General features: G+C 39.0%; 1 protein-coding gene across 8 annotated transcripts in view; it reads left to right on the top strand.

Annotated features, from left to right (window-relative positions):
* TSC22D2 (TSC22 domain family member 2) overlaps positions 1-17,273 on the top strand; it is a 31,200-nt gene that overhangs the window by 3,829 nt on the left and 10,098 nt on the right. The window contains exons 2-3 of one of the 8 annotated variants that reach the window (XR_008749383.1): positions 11,568-11,641; positions 15,489-15,597. The exons of 1 other annotated variant lie outside the window; for it this stretch is intronic. Coding sequence is in view for 4 of the 7 variants with exons in the window: in XM_013296292.3 (XP_013151746.1) it covers positions 11,568-11,641; positions 15,489-15,560 (146 nt within the window). In the remaining 3 variants the exon portion in view is untranslated. Of the gene's footprint in view, positions 1-5,474; positions 5,603-8,688; positions 9,043-11,567; positions 11,687-15,488; positions 15,598-17,273 lie in introns of those variants that run through there. 6 more of the 8 variants (XR_008749382.1, XR_008749384.1, XM_013296292.3 and 3 more) reach the window with 6 other exon arrangements.

Here is a 17,273-nt window from a genome sequence, read left to right as displayed (position 1 = left end):
GATGGAGAAGGTACCTCAAAGACAAATTAGTGTTTGGAGAGTTAAATCTGCAGTAATGTAGGTCTTGGGCTGAACTTTGACTAACACTGCGTTTGAGATAGTGACTGCTAATGCCTCTATCCAAGCAAAAACCGTGTTTTGGAGAGTTGTGCTAGTTCTGTTTAAAGTGGTAAAAGACTTAAAAAGTTAAATGGTTAAATTTTTCTAGCAGTGGTGCCTACCTTAAGGGGATTGCTGACACAGCTGACAAACTCTTCTTTGTGCAAATAAGGTTAGATTTCAAGCTGGTACGGTTTTTTTTATAGCTCAGTATATTATCAGAAGATGATTTGCTTGTGTTTAATCATTCTGATGATTAAGGAGTCAGAAAGGAAGGAATGTGTTTTGCACTCATTTTGCATAGCTTCTAATACTTAATATTTATATAAATGATAGTAACAGACACTATAATCTGTGACACATGAATCACTTTTATATAATAAAGGAAAAATTGTCCTACTTATTTCAACCTGTAGGCTACTAACTTTGTGATACACACTAGTGAGACAGTTTTTGGTACTGTTACCCTGAACAGTGATTTTTTAAAGTTATTTTCATAGTTTTGTCTTTGAACTCGAGCCACCTTGCAGTATTGCTTCACAGGTGGTTTGTTTCTAAAAAAACTTATACAGAAGCTTCAGCGATGAGAACTATGATTAAGATACAGGAAGGGACTCTAAATGCAGAGCACTTTTTGACATGCCATATTACGATGTTTGGTAGAGAAACTTAACTTGTGGTTATCTGAAAAGAAACGTGTACTACTTGGTTGTCCGCTTCTGTGCTGGGTGATAAAACCTTGACATTTGCTGAAATGGTACACTAAGCAAGGAGCTACACGGTATGTGAGGGTCTCTCCTGGCTTGGAATAGCTTTCTTTAGTGGTGGTACTGATAAGCAATAAAAACTTACTTTAAATAGGCCTAGACTTTGTACAAAGTAGGAGCTGCATACAGGGCTAGTAGATCTAAGTATATTCTTTGCTCCCCTCAAACAGTAGCCTGACTTCCACTGATTTCACAGAAAAAGGAGAAAATGAAAACCTAGTAGCTTGTTAAGGCTGTTTTACCACTTCGTTTTTATTTGCTTTACGCATTGAGAAGGCTTTATTATAAAACTGTCTCCTGCTTGTCTGCTGTCCTCTTCTTGCTCCTGCTTTTTTTCCCCCTCTCTCCTGCCATTTAAATTGTGTCTTGACTCCCATGGGCTTATGCCCAGCTGCTTTATCTGCTGAAATCAGTGGTGAAATAGTTAATGAAGACCTTCAAGTGTTTAACAGGCTGAGTATTGACAATGGTAAAACTAATAGGGTGCAGAGGGAGTTCATACATTCTGAGTCACTATTTTAGGCTGCCTGCAGGTTCAGGAAGTTAATGCTTGGTTTTGTTTAGAGTTTATTTTGTGATCATAAGAGCTAGAATTTGATGGAAAGTGTTTCTCTCTTTTATCTTAATATTAATGTGTAATATACCCAGGAAGGGAGGGGGGAGGGGGTGGTCAGTGTGTAGGCAGGTATCTATGTTTCTTCTGACACCTTCAATTGTATTTAAATATTTGAAGCTTACATACTTGAAGCCTAACAAACTTGTGTAGATCATTCTCCTATAGTAATCTTCTAAAATAATGATTCATCAAGGAATACTGTACAGCTCTAAGTAACTTGAATTTGTCTAGTAAGTCATTCAACATTCTGAATATGAAGAGGAGCTGTTTTAAAAGTAACATAGTTTAGGATGGGAGTTCTTTGAAAACAATGTGAGAAATACATTAAGTGTGAGATGGAGAGGTCTGATATAAAAAGCTGGTCAGTTCCCATCTTTCTGAAAAAAGTTCTTTGTATTATTGCTATCTTATGATCTGCTGTTTTGAAATGAACTGTAGATAGATGTGGAGACATAAGGTTATGTAGCCTGATATGTAGATAGATGTATAGAACTATGTATCTATAGATGTAGAACTGACTTTTTGCCAGACCTTGCCTCAAAACCTTTAATTTCTTGTTTTGATACTCTAGTACACTTTTACAGTAGTCTAGACAAAACTGTGGTTTCTTGCATTGACCTCATGAATAACGAAGAATCAATTAATCAAAAAAATCTTACCTGGAGGGGAAAAGAGGATGGGTAGGTGGTCCAAAAGAATTTTAAAAAAACCCAACCCCAAACAAAAAACACCAAGAAAAAATGTTTGGCGTGTCACACCTTCCTTTAAAAAACAAAGCTGTGTTTTTTTCAGTTGATGTGTCTAAATTGCTAAGCTCTTAAAAACAGACATGTGTTTTGTGGAAGTTATGAAAAATCTACAGCATAACACAGTTTTAATATCTTTTCCTCTCTGAATGTGGCTACAAGTAGAATAAACTGCAATAGTATTCAAGGATGGGGGAAGTATTAATCTTATTGAGGCAGCTGTGAATATTGCAATCCATTTTGAATTTGGAGTCTGACAGATGCTACAGAAACACAAGTAGAACTGGATCTCAAAATTGCCCTGAGTCTCATTGGTTGAACTTAAGCAGCGGTACTGATTATTTTGGATGGAGGGTAGTTAGAGTACCTGAGTGGATTTCAGGATCAGTGTATGCCAGTTTCTCTACTCACCTTTATGCCCGTGTATACACAAATCTGTAGTTCACAAGCGTAATATTCCAGCTGGCTTAATAACTTTGTTGGCTCTTGGGGGAGAAGAAATACGTTGTCTCTGTTAAAAGAATGTTACTGAGAAAGCTTGTTCAAACCTCCTACATGTTTGGCAGACTTTTGGGACAAAATATTACTAGGCATGTTGGAAAAGGAGCAGATTATAGATCATTTTCCAGAGATAGCTGACCAGCTTGAACTGTGCAGGCTGTATTCCAGGAACGCTAATGAATGGCTGCAATTGTGAACTGTCAACTACAGCAGCTAAACTGTTGAAAACCTGATTGTGCAGACCTCTTTGCAGCATATATCTCTGCTCAGCTAAATCATGTATTTGTATAGTGTACTAACTGTTGATAAAATTGAGCTCTTGAGACCATGTTCATAGTATAAGGATGAAACCAGGCATGGGCATTAATGTAACTTTGATAAGGATATCCTTATGTATTGCCCTAGATGCATATTTCATTGTACTTCTGAAGAAAAAAGAAAGTATTCTGCAAATATGTGACAGTAAGCAATACTCAAATTGTATCATTATTATTGAATACTGTCCGTTTCTTCGCTTTTGCTTATAAACCTAGCATACTGAGATTTGAGCTCTACTGCAACTGCGGACTTTAATGTTTTCAGCTCTCCTCCTGAAGGATTTATGTTTATGAGTGTTTGTAGAAGCAGGTGAGAATGAAACATGGACAGACATGCTCCAGAGCCGTGAGTGCCTTCAGTTTGATGGCCAGAACTACAGCATTGGAAAAACATTCAGATAGGACTTTTGAGGTGAACGTTACAGTTGGTGATAACTAAATGATGGTGAATGCAAACAAAGCTCCAGTTAGTTGTGTTCACTTCTTGCTGTACTTTGTATAACAAAAATTACATAAGGTAACTCCAGCACCACACCAGCCTATAGATTATGGAAAACCTGTCCTGCTGTGCATTCATTTTTTGAGTATTACAGGATATGTAAACAGAAGAATGTAGTTGCTCATTTGACAGTGCTGTTTCCTAGTTTAAACGTTAAGTTGCTTTCATTAAGGAGTAGTCAATACATTCTTTAATGAGCTGTGCTTCAGATGAGATAGTTATTAAAAGGGGGAATGGAGGGAAATGCTTGGAGAAAAAAAAAGTATACCAGCTCTAATATAAATAGTTCTCTGTACCTTGTACTCCTAAGTATTCTGCTCAGCTGCTGTGTGTTACTTTTTTTTTCTGCTCCCCTATAGAAGAATGCAAGTGTTCCATAGTTGGCTTGTTTGTGAATGCTGTCTTGTATAGTAGGAACAGCACACGTTTCATGGAAGCTTTTAAAACTTCTTTTTTTAAAAGTTTAAAGCTGAATATTTAGGTTCTTAGAGCAGGCAGGACTACTGAACTACTGTCACACTATGGAAGAGCTGAAATTTCTCTCAGGCTGTGTATTTTTAGATGAGGTGCTGATAATCTTTTATGACTTCAGGTGACACGGTAGTAGAAGGTTGTTCCCTGTTACTGCACTGGGTACTTGATTATTGGCCTGTTGCATTTTGAGGCTATATATACATTTTTCAGTTTTAAAGCTGGTGATTGGTGGTTTCTGTTCCTCATGGAAAATGCAAACCTTGTTTGTGCTTTCTGTGTGTCAGCAATGATTCCATAAGAAACTTCTGTGAGATTCCTGCTAAAGTACAACTGTTACAGTTCTGGTGGATAAATCTAGATTGTCAGCCGCAGGTGTCTGCTTTTATTCCTATATTTGACAAAGTGTAAAGATAGAAGTATTTATAGTAACTGCTAAAGCTACTGTCTTCTGAGAAGATTCTCCAGACATAAAAGGTCACTTGAAGTGCAATGTAAGGTTGTCTCTTCATTCCACTTCTTGAGAATTCCTCTATCTTTAAACTTCGTGTTATAAATACAAGTGTGTATTGAGTGCTAGTAAATTCTTTGCTTTATGGGATCATCTATTTTTACTCATGTAGGGTAGGTAGGTGAGTTATTCAGCCACATGACAGACAGCTGGATCCTTGTCTTAATTTTATTTTACATGACAAAAAAATTACTCCACGAGGGTTTTTGTATATATCTATTCTTCCTTTGAAGCTGGGAGTAATGCATTTGTATCATGACAGCTTGCTTGAATGCTTTTAACAGTGCAGTGAGAAGGTAGAAATATTAATTAGTACCATAGAGCGGTGTCAGCTGTCTATCACAGTGACAACTGGCATGTTTGTCTAGTACTTACTAAATGTTAAAAACTGAAATAGGGGGGTCTCTGTCAATAACAGAAACCAGTCACATTGCTGACTGCTGAGATTGGAAGGGAGCTCTGGAGGTCATCATCTCCAGCCCCCTGCTCACCCAGGACCACGTCCAGATGGCTTCTGAATGCCTCCAAGGAGGGAGACTCCATCCCCTCCCCGGACAGCCCGTGCTGGGGCTCGGGCACCCGCACAGTGATGACGACAAAGTGTTCCCTGATGTTCGCAGGGAACCTCGTGTGTGTCAGTTTGTGCCCGTCGCCTCTGGTCCTGGCACTGGGCGCTGCTGGGAAGAGCCTGGCCCCGTCTTCTGTGCACCCTCCCTGCAGGAGGATGTAATAAACCATCCCATTCGTGGTCTAGGTTCTAATAACTTTTTTAAAAGCTGTTTAATTTAAAATGTTTGCTAATAGATGTTCTCTTGACCAATGTCACGTAAGTAAGGACAGATAGAATTTGGCTGAGTCTGCTTGAATCTGTTTTCTCAGTTTGCTTTTTTCCTACAGATGTTGAAATATTTTGTTGTCAGAAAACCAGGAACCACTTGTACTTACAGGTAACTGGAATATCTGAAACTGCTGTGCTGCAACTTAGTGGAAAAGAAAAAAATCTCATTTTGGGGCCATTTTCTTTGAAGATGAATATTCAAGTCAGCTGTTCCACTGTGCAAGGCCACCTTCACCAGTAATGACAAGCAGCTTTCCCTTTCATCAATAGGTTTGAGGATATAGAGCTTTGTGGGCAAAGCACGCAGTAGGAACCTAATCCTCTACAGTAACATGTTCATATGTATTAATAAATGCCTTTTTCTTTTACCAGCCAAGTTGTGTAAAAGTCAGTAATTTTAGGAGTTTTGACATCTCCGGATTTTTCGATGTATAATGCAATATTAGCAAATGTGAATCCCTTGAATTCAGAAATACGGAATTTGTTGGGTTTTACTACTTCCTTTTACCCAGTGTATTAGGGTCTGCTTTTTGAATGAATGCATTCCAAGTTTGCTCTCTTGAATGGAATAATTTGCGTAAGAATAATATGGCACAGTGATTGTAATTGGCAAATTACAATAGATGCTGAAGGCTCTGTCCCTTGTGAGGTAAAGTTCAAGATGTTTGTTGAAACCATGTAACTTATTTTCAGTAAATCTTTTTTTTTTTTTTTTTTTAAACTTGTCTCAATTAATCCAAACATGGATAATATTGATGGGCCTTTCTGTGTGTTTTGGGTCTGGCTGAGCCCCGTAGCAGCCCCCATAGCGCCGTGCTTGCACTGGTAGCTAGAAGGGTACTGGTAACACACCAGTGTTCTGACTGCTGCTGAGCAGGGCTCGCACAGCACCCAGGCTGTCTCTCCAGCCTTCTCCCACCTCTCACCAGTAGGCTGGGGGTGGGCAAGGTCTTGGGAGGGGGCACAGCTAGGACAGCTGACCCAAAGTGACCAGTGGAATATTCCATACCATATGACGTCTGCTCAGATATAAAAGCTAAGAGAAAGGGGGGTGGGGGCATTTGTTATTTGCAACGTTTGTCAACGTTTGTCTTCTGGAGCAACCGCTACATGTACAGAAGCCCTGCTTCCTGGGATAGTGGCTGAACATTGCCTGCTGATGGGAAGCAGAGGATAACATCTTTTGTTTTCCTTCACTTCTGCTCATGTGTGACTTCTGCTATTGCTTCATTAAACTGCCTTTATCTTCATTCCCCCCCGCTTCTGCTGAGGAGGGGACTGATAGAGCGGGTCAGTGGGCAGCTGGCTTACAGCGAGGGCCAACCCACCACGCTGTGGCTTTTCTTGAAAGCTTCTTAATACTGGCAAGAATCCCTGACTGGGTCCAGCAAAGACTTTCTGTTTAAGTGTATCAACTTCTAATCTACAGTTGTTTCTCTTTGAAGGTGTGATCTATTGTGGTTTTTTTCTTGAAGCTAAGCTGTACATCAAGTGAACTACATTGTCTTGTACTCTACCTGCAGGAACTGGAGGCTGACTTTATCCAGTGAAAGACAAGTCATTAGTACGAGAAATCTTACAGTTGTTACGTGTTTTGATTTGAGAACAGAATCACTCAGATTAGTCCGTACGCAGTCTGTAGGATTATGTAATTAAAATTCAGCCTGACTGACAACCATGACAGCCTTCACAAAACAGCCTTGCTTTATTAGCACACAGTGTTTTAATAAGCATATCTGTGGTGCTGCTGTCTGCAGGGAGGGAGAGCACAAAGAGCGTTGGTTACCTGGCTGGAACAGAAGCACTAGTCAGGAGTGAACCAATTGTGCACTGTGTCTGGCTTTGGAAAGTGGGAACACAGGATGTAGAGGATGGAAAAGATAATAAAGTCCTGAATGACATGAAAGCTGTTGTGATTACAGGATTGTCTACAATACAGCACTCCTGAGGTTTGGGGACCACTTTCTGGGACCCAAGAAAATTGAACCTTAGAGTTTTGAGTTGCAGCTGTTGAAATCAGATGGAAGAGGTTTAGAAGTTGAGTGTTTGTGCTGTTCTTTCGATGATTAGTATCAAATAGTCATATCAGAATTTACTATTTGAACTCTTCAGCAAAGCTCCTTCAGAAATAGTGAATGATTATTACCTACACAGGTAATTTTATTTTAATTAATAAAATTATTACTGACTAGTGTTGTTTAGTTACATCTCAAGGCAAGGTGCTGCTGTTTTATTGATCCAAGGCTCTGTGAACAGGAAACATTATGTCCTTCTGGCCTCATTAATTTTCACCAGTATATGTAAACTGTAATAGAAACTTGGACTCAGGCTTTCAAAAAACGTAACAAAATCAAGGGAAACATCTCGTTCTTCATGTTCCTATGCTCTACTGCTTTAGTGTCTACCAGAGACCTGAAAGGCAGAAATGACAAAGTGATGTTAATCAGAGAAGGATTCGAACTGTTAATAGCAAAACTTGGTAGACTGAAGTTAGTAACTAGGTGTGGCTCCCCCTGAAACATCTAGGCTGGATATCTTCTGTAAAGCAACTCTTCTTGAAATGCCTGTGTTACAGAATGTTTTTATGCTAGCTGTTCTGTGAAGTGTATAGTAGAAGAAACTATCTTGATTTTACAGCTAGGAGCTTTGTAATTTGCAGAAGACTTGTTGCTAAATTATTGTAACCTGTTGAAGCGAGTTTGAATTTAATACTGTGTCAAAATCTTTTCTTGTTTTTTTAGACCAGATTTTCATAGTCAGTATTCAAATTCTTTGGTGTAGGAGGAGAAAACTTTCTGCTATTTTATCAGATAATGATAAAGTGTAAAAGTGAGGCTAGGTCAGCTTTTGTCTCACAAATCAGTATCACGTGAGGTCTGTTGGTTCTGTAATGGTATGAAATGGTGTAGTGCATCTGCTCTGATTTGGTAGAGGACTGTTAAAGGCCTTGAGCATGTTTTAAAAGGCAGTGGTGAGTCAAGTATAAAAATGTTTTCTACAACCATTCAGTACTAGGAGGAGAGAAGAAACTGTTGGCATCCCTCCCGTATAGCTGAGGAGAATAGTGGTTGTCCTCAGGCAAGGGCTTGTGGTGATACCAGTGACTGCTCTTTGTTAAGGGTGGGCTGGAACATTTCGGAAGCGTCTGACTGTTGCTCACTAAATACTCGGATTATTTGCTACATCCCTCTGGTCTGACCATTAATGTTGATCTAACCTGCTCAGTCCATGCTTCATTCTCATGACCAATTTTTGTAAAAGTGGTTTTATTCTTTTCCCTAGCATTCATAGGGACTGAAGAACGTTACTGGTCTCTTTTCTAGAGAGCCAAGCCCGCAGGGCAGGGGAAAGCCGATGCCAGCATCTCAACAGAGCAAGCAAGTGATCAATGAAAGGCCGCTGCCAGACTTTCTTAACCTCTGCAGTCGAGACAGTCATCTCTCATTCACTTCTCAGAGACTTCTAGTCAGTGCAGAAGATTATTTTCCAAAATCCTCTTTTGAGGCAAGGCAAAGAAAGTATGGGCTCTGGTCCTTGCTATGGAAAGGAGGATGCAACTCTGGTACCAAAGTCTAGTTCTTTCTTTTCTGATACTTGAAAACCAAACATCAGGAGTTTTAATATGCAGCTGGCGGAAATGGAGCTGCTGATGTCAAGACTTCCCTGTCATGTTCCAGGTGATGTGTGCTGCTTTAGTTCTCTCAGTAGAAGGTGATTTTCATAGTTTCTGAAAGTGTTGGGTGGGAGTGCGTAGTTTGTTTGAAAGCAGCTGAAACTTGAGTGCTGGTGCTACTGGCACTATTGTGTGGTACATCTGGCTGTTGCTGTTAAGCGTGTCCTATTTTGGTCATTCTTAGCACTTAAATTTGTGTATCTTGATTTTCCAGGGGAGATCAGATCTATACAGTGTGTTTTCTCTCCGCTGTATGGTATTTTCATTTAGAAATAGCCTGTGACCCCTTTAAAACCCATTGTGCTAGTTGAGAGCTGCTATGCCAAAAACGGTCATGTGGGCCGCTGAGTTACACTCCTGTCATCTGTAGCTAGAATGCACCTAAAACTGAATGTAACAGTGTCTAATTATTGCTGGGTTTTCAGGATATGTTTTTCAAGTGTAATGTATTTAAGGAACTATGTGAACAGAATATGTAAACACAAAACTTAAGAGCTTTCATCTTGAGGGTTTGTTCCTTAAGTTATGCTTACAGGCATGTTACACAGACTTCCCCACATTCAGTCTTGGTTAATTCTCTCCTGCAAAGCTTTGTACTCCAGTTACTCTGTTTTGTAGGTGATGTCTTATGAAATAAAGCTGATTCAGAGTTGCTGTTGCATTAAATAGAAGGTGATACAAATTTATAAAAGTAAAATGTCTTTTAAAAGAAGAGGAACAGAGAAGGAATTCTGTTACTAGTGTAAACATAATCTGGAAATGTCATAAGCTTTACTGGGAGTTTCCTGATAAGCTATGATCAAGTCACTGCAAAACCCCTGGTTCAGGACTTCAGTAAACCGCGCTAGGTGTTTTAATTTGGATATCAGCTCTAATCAGTCTTTATTGCAGGTCATAGCTAGTAACCTAGTTAAACACAGCCTTTTATTGGTGATTGGTAGGACATATAACAAAAAACTAACTGAGGTTTGAAATGCTTCTGGGTAATAATACCTCCAATTTTCTATAAACTTCAGAAACTAGGGAGGGATTTATTTGTTGTCCTTTAGTGCACATCAGATTGGGCAGTTGATGGCACTGCCTTCCTTTTTTTTTTTTTTTTTTTTTTTTTAATGCCTCGATTCCTTATTGACCACCACAGTAAAAACACATCCATATACGCTGATAGTCTGATCTTACCTGGGACTGTGCTTACTTATGCAGTCCCTTGACTGTTAAATAATAATTCTGATGCAGATTAAAGGCTAAATACATTTATTTGCTGACTTCATCCTTAGGCTGGTTTTGAGACACTTATTTCTTAAAATCTTTAGGTCACTGTTGACAATGTAGAAATAATGTAGATGTACAAAGTAACATACTAACATCTTTTCTTTGATAAATGTGGCTGAAGAACACAGTTTACAGGCATGTTACCAGGCTCCTGTAGCTTTCTGTGCAAAGGATAGGAGGCTAGAAGCTTGCGGTTGAATTCCCTGTTCTGTTGATCACTGTATGATTAATGACCTTATTTCTAAGACTAGGAACACTAGAATAATGGATATTTTACTGATTCTTTCTAATCTTAAACTCGGTGCTTCAGTATGAGCTTTGTCTGCAGCTAAGAAGGATTTTGTTTCAGAATGGTCATTTCTCACTTTCCACCAAAAAAAGACATGAACTTTGCAACTGAATGGAAAGGCAGTTTGATTTCAAAGTATAAACCAGCCTCTTTCTTTACTACTTTCTTTTCCATTTGATAGTTGAATTTGGTCCCTATAGGAGTTGATCCTGTTCAAAGGCAGAACTTCTGCCTTAAAGTTCTTGCTAGCAGTGTCCTGAATTATCAAAGAATTGTGAAAGATGGGCCTGTGGGATGCTCTGGAGACTTAAGGGCCTGAAATCTGCTGGAACAGTAACAGCTTGATCTCTTCTAGAATGACAAGTGTGGAAATCCTACCGCTTCTGTAAGAAGTCTTTTCTAGTCCTTGCTGTTTTATGTGTAAAACAATTCTGAGGTGCAGTTTAAACTTTCTTTGCTGCAATTAAACCCTGTAATGTTTGTGCTGTGCTTATATCTAACAGGTATGAGAATGAGTTTTCTTCTCCTCTGCAGATACTTGAAACTGTGTGAAGCCTGTAACTTGTCTCTTTCATCTCTTTCAAATGCTTAATTTTTCTACTTAGGGATTCTGATTATTGGAAAAAAAAATCATCAAGTATGACATATCTTCTAGTGGTCTTACCTGGACTTCAGTATGCTTTTGGAGAGCTGGTATGAAAAACTGGTTGTGAAATCTAAGTAAAGGCTCAGAAAGGCTGAGTAGAACAAGACTTCAGTTAGTATGTGTACTTTCTGTGCAGGAGGAGTATTGCAAGTTTGACGCCTTTGCAAGTTTTTTATTTTTTAACTTCTGTTTAAATAAATTCTCTTCTGTGGAATTGCAGTCACCTACTCGTTCCATGTTTTGTACTTGTGCAGCTGATTATTGCTACCAGAGCATAATACTTCATGCTTATCCTTATTGAATTGCATCCTTTTTATTTCAGACTATTGCTCCAATTGGGCAAGATCTTCCTGAATTCTATTCCTGCTGTCCAGAGTGCTTGCAGATCATCTGCAGGTATAAAGATAGTCTGTACTCCACTGCCCAAGTCATGGATTAAAGTATCCTATAACACACTCGGAGGAGACCCCTGGAGAGCTCTGTTTGATGCATCCTTCCACTGAACCATTGGAGAGCCGCGTGTGCAGAGTAGTTATCAATGGTGGACCCGCTTTGTATAAACCGTGTTCTTACTGATGAAAATGTCATGCAAGATGGCATTAAAAGTTCTACTATTATAACGTGATCCCATCTTCTGTGTGTTTTCTATGAGGCCTGTTAGGCCATCCATGTTGGCTTGCTGCTGTCTAGGTAATATAAATAGGTGGTTCTGCTCTGCTTTGGTTTTCCTCTGAGGTATTGAGCACAGGTTGTCTGACCTGTTATTTTCATGTTCTTCAAAGACAGGTGCTTAGGCCTTTTTAATCTTCTGGATCATTCCTGTTCTCAAAGTTAATGAAAATAATAGTTGATGATACTGAGAGAGAGAACTGAAGTGGTCTAGTATGATTTTTTTTGTTGTTGTTTTGCCACCTGGGGGGAGGGGGGGGAGAGTGTGGGGGAGGGTGGTATTCTTTATGTGTTCTTCCATTTGTTGGCCTTAATTGCTGATGTTGGTCAGTAGTTTGAAGATTGAAACATTGTTCATGACATCACTGAAGCTGATGTTACTATTCCTCCTTCAAAGGTAGTAGCTAGAAAAAAAGACATCTGTTCAGCAGCCTCTGTGTGCCAAACTGATACTCAGTACTTCCAAAGCCAGTATCATTATTTAAACTAAAAGGCGTTTATCTGTATACTTGAAAATTTGCCAGTATTCATGGGCATGGTTTCTAGCAAAGCAGAGCTCTAGAATAAAATTTGTATCTGGCGTGTACTTGCTCTGATTAATGGCAGTGGGAGAATACTCTTTCAAATATGAGGTAAGACTTTGGATATGGTTTAGACTTCCCTTTTAAAGGGACAACTTGAAGTTTCAAGTATTCAGAGAACTGAATAAATTCTTATCCTTTAAATTTAGATCAAATTTTTGTTGCATAAAAACCGGTTATGGCTTCTAACAACAGAGTGTGTTTGTGAATATCGACATTTGTGAGCTTTTGAAGGAAATAAGTATGGTATGTGTTGTAGGACTTTATAGAAATATGGAGACATTTTTTACCAATCGAGATACAGTTTGAATGTTTAAACGTGCTAAGCTAGTTGTCTGTTGTAGTCTCTGGGACTGGAATTGAGCCTCTCTATCCTTGGGAATACCTGTTCTCCTCTCAACAGAGATCGAGGAAGAGAGGTGCCTGGTGTACCTCCCATGGAAGAGGAGGTGGGCGCTTATTCTCTGGTTCAGTGACAGGGACGTCGCCTTTCTGGACAGCTCTTGGCCCACTGTGTCAACAATGGGAGTCTTAGTGTCTCAGACCCAGCCAGCTGCTGGAGAGGAGACCTGAGGAGTCTGCTTTTCTGGTCCAGGCTGTCTCTGCATCCAGTTATGGCAGTGTCAATAGGACTTCTGGTGTTTCAGCTGTGGCATGGCAGCAGCAGGCTAGGTTATGCTACTTCTGTAAGTGGTTTTCTTAATTGCTTCTGCAAACTGAAAGGAGTTTTTAGTAATTCTCTGACCTGTTACTATTTGATGTGGTTAAAAATAGATGCTTCAACAGTCTGAAACTCAATTGCATTAGTTCAGACCTGCACATTAGGCAATATTCACGCTACCTCTGTGGATTTGCTTTTCCTGTTTAGGGAGCACCCCCCCCCCCCCACACACACACACACACCCAGTTAACATCTTGCTACAGAATAGAAAATAGTCTCTCAATTGTCTGAAGTAATGCAAAAGCAATTTCAACAGCAGGGGGTCAACTGAGAATTTAATGAGGACAGCTTTCTCATACCTTTCCAGATACTTGCTTAAGAATAGTACAAGAATATATAGCATATAGGGTATCAGTATAAAAATAGACCGTATGAAATACATGCCGTGTGGTTATAAACCACAACTTCTTACAGCTAACAATAACAACAGCGTTTTATATGCTGCAAGTAAATTTATCTTGGAAGTTAAATGACTTTCTATTTCCAGTCACTTTCTGAGGAAGAGACTTTTTACATACTCCTCACAGGCAACTGAATTAGAAAGAAGAGCTTGGGCCTTCTCCTTCCCTTCAACAAAGGAATGCTCTCTTGGCCTGCAGATGCCGGTTGCTTTCCATATGTTAAGTCCCTGTGTTACTTAAATGTGCTTTAGCTATTGTGTTGCTCTTCCTATAATTAGTTGTATTTAATTGTCACTCAACAGTGCAACACTTATAAAAACGTAAGTAATGCCAATATAAGAGCACGATGCTTACCAGCTTGATCAAGCAGCTTCTGTAGCAGGCCTTAAGCTAAATTCCAGACTTGAATTAGGTGGGGGGGGGGGGGGTTGAAGGATGGAGTGGTGAAGGTGGGAGGAGGAGTGACAAGTACTTTAAATAAGCAATTCCTGATCATTGCTGATGTACAAGTGTTGTTATCCTTGTGAGGTTTTTGTTGTATACCTGCCATGGGAATCGTATTACTTCAGAGAGTGTTTTGTTATAGTGCTGCTTCTGTCATTGTTTTGGGTTTTTTAGTTCTGTGAGATCAACTCAACTATACAGTAATTGTACTTAAATGGAAATTATTGAATAATTGAAGACAGTTTGTTTTAAGAAGTATTCTTGCCATAAACCTAGAAAAGTAATAGATGCTTGTGCTTCTAATGTTGGTATAAACTTCTCATTTTAAAACTGGCTTTAAAAGGAATTTGAACTAATACTAACTTTTCTGAAGATTTTTCAGTTAAGCTGTTGCATTCTTCTCTAGGGCTGGCACAGCTATACCAGCATAAGGATGAAGTGCAATATTGATAAAAGCAGTTTCTAAGCTTAAGTAGAATGCTCTGGTACAGCTACTAGCAGCAGAGAATTTTGTCTTTGTGCTTCACTCAGTATCTTGTAAACAGTAAGTGTTCAAATGACACTTTGGAGAATTAAGATATTTAAATTGCACTCTTGGTATAGTTGCTGTCTATGGGGCAAATGTGTGCTGAACAGGGAGGGTCAGGCTGTCTCAGGGGTTTGGCACTGGTGACAGGGTTTGTGCCGTAGTGTCCAGTTTTCAGCAAGGTTACTGGAGCTTGTGCTGAAGGCTTGTGAGACCCATGGTGGTAGCTGAAGCACTCTGGTTTGCTGCTTGGCAAGGCCCCTCCAAACAACAGTTGCCCTGTTGCAGGGGAGCCGTGAGGATGACTGACAACCGCTTACAAAGTCAGCAATGTTTTAGATTCCACTTTTCAATTTTACCTTGATCTGGTTTTCAGTTATAACTTAATGTGTCGTAGCTTGAATGTGGCGTGTTTAGCTCTGACTTCTAGGTTCCCTTGGAGAACTCATGTGTTTTGAATATAGAGTGCTAAGTAAACTAGAAATATTAGGTACTGTTTGCAGAGACATTTGTGAAATATGAAAACGGTATCATTTGAATTTAGGCATGTATAGCATTAGAGCGGTATACAGCTTACCTATACAAGACTGTTGGCATGACATAATATGTTTCATTAATGGCTTTACAGTTTACAGTCATCTTTTTATGGTAGCAACTTGAAATAGCATGAAAATCAGTAGGGCTAGAGATATTTTTTTTAATCAGTATGTCCTTAATGGAAACTCATAGAAACAACAATTATACTATTCTTTAGGCATTCTGTGACTTCTGTAAACTTTTGGACATAAATTTAACCTGTCTGGATGTCTAATTTACTTTGTAATTCGGGTTAAATAAGACAGTTAGTATTTGTATTACATACCCATTTTCAATATGTCTGTCTGATTCTTGGATCTCATAGGAATCCGTCAGCTGCATTCTACCAAGCGTTCCATTTCAACAAGTTACGTGAGTCAAAGACCTTCTGGGATAGGTATGAATGCTTAAGTATGGAATGCATACATGTTGAGGTATGCATGAACAGCTTTGCTCTATGCAAGTTTCTTGTCGTTTTTGTTTGCACAGAACTGCTGCTTATGTTTTGAACTTCGTATTGGGCTTTTGCAGCGTGAAGGTGTAAAAACAGTCACAGATGTGAAGTATTTGTACTGAAAATTAAAGCTGAATAGATCTAAAATATGTGACATGACAGTTTTTTCCTCCTTCCATTATGCATGTATCTCATACATAATGTGTAAGCTGAAAGAGTTTAATGCTAGTCAGCTACTAGCTGACCTTCACTAAAATATTTACAGCTTCCTTTTCCAAAAAAAAAAAAAAAAAAAGGAAACTGGCATTGTGGCTATTGAGTCCTAGATCTAAAAACAAGTTCTGAAAATGTTACATTTAAAAACAATTTTGGCAGTTAAAATCTTTGGTCTCAAAACCAGGAAAGGAAGCTTTCTGGCTTGCTTTCATTCTGCTTAAGTAAAGGTAGATGGGGAATAAACAACTGTGACAAGATACAAGGGCAAAGTAAGTCTACTAAGTTAGCATTGAACTCATGGAGAGAAACTGCTATGAAGTGCACAAAGTCATATCTGTTACAGATATGATTTGTCAGAGATGTTACTAATTCATCAGTAGCTGCAAAGTGTTTCTCTCCTGTGCTTTAATTATTTTGAAGGGGCTTTTTTGTCATCAAGTTGAAATCCTAGTGATTATGTGACTTCCTGCCTTGTGATGCTCTGGCTTGTCACAATACTTCTGCTTAACAAGCTCTGTAGAATACAAATTTTGTTTAGCTGTTGAAGTATTAATAATTATTTCATCATTGTACTGGCTGTATTTGATTTGAGAGGCTTTTCAACTTGCAAAGCTTAACTGAGTCCTTTAAAGTTTGCTTGGCAAGTTTGTATGGTGTACAACACTGATGGCTAAAAGTAACGCTAATGCATACTGCTGGTTTTTTTATTGCTGAAGTGCTAGCATTAGGCTAAGTTTCAAAAGCATGTCTTCTTTCTCAGCAGAAACTTGAACAAATTTGCATTTTTGCTTTAAGCTCTGGATGATGCTACTTTCCTGTATTTATGGGACAGAGTTGGTATTTAGGTTCCAAGGACTTCATTATTTAACTGAAACAAGCTTCAGGGCTTTGAATACAGATCTGGCACATAGACCAAAAGTTCACTGTAAGGCCTAGCCTTCATCTGTTTCTCTATTTTCATGTCTCAAGTAGAAATAATTCTTAAGATGAGGAAGCTGATTTAAAAAACCCCTCTAAAATAAAATATATAATGATTAAGATTGAGGCTTCACAAGTCTGAGGTTTACGTACAACATCTGAGGCAAGTACTGGAAGCGTGGGTTACAGAAAAATGTTAAATTCAGGTAGAAGAGTGCAGACTGCTTCCTTTAAAATAGTCTTGCATCTTTGCTGTTGAACATTTTGTGGTAAAAACATAGAATTGAATTCATCAGGATTGATGCAAGTATTAAACTTCCAATCCATTCAAATTTCAAAGTCTTTGACTGGGTTTAGCAGGTTTTGCTTTTATACCCCAGTTATTAGATTTTCTTAAGATCACGTGAGGTGGTTTTGCCTTACTGGGGTGACTGAAACTGAAAAGCTTTCAACAATAAACTTCCAGTGAAGGGAGCTTCAAGGCCTCAGCCAGCAAAACTAGTTCTGGGGAGCACTTTGCAG

This window comes from Falco peregrinus, chromosome 12 (genome assembly GCF_023634155.1).
Source record: "Falco peregrinus isolate bFalPer1 chromosome 12, bFalPer1.pri, whole genome shotgun sequence".
In the NCBI taxonomy this organism is placed as follows: Eukaryota; Metazoa; Chordata; class Aves; order Falconiformes; family Falconidae; genus Falco; species Falco peregrinus.
Note: the sequence above shows the minus strand (reverse complement) of the source record. Positions and strands in the feature narration are given on the sequence as shown.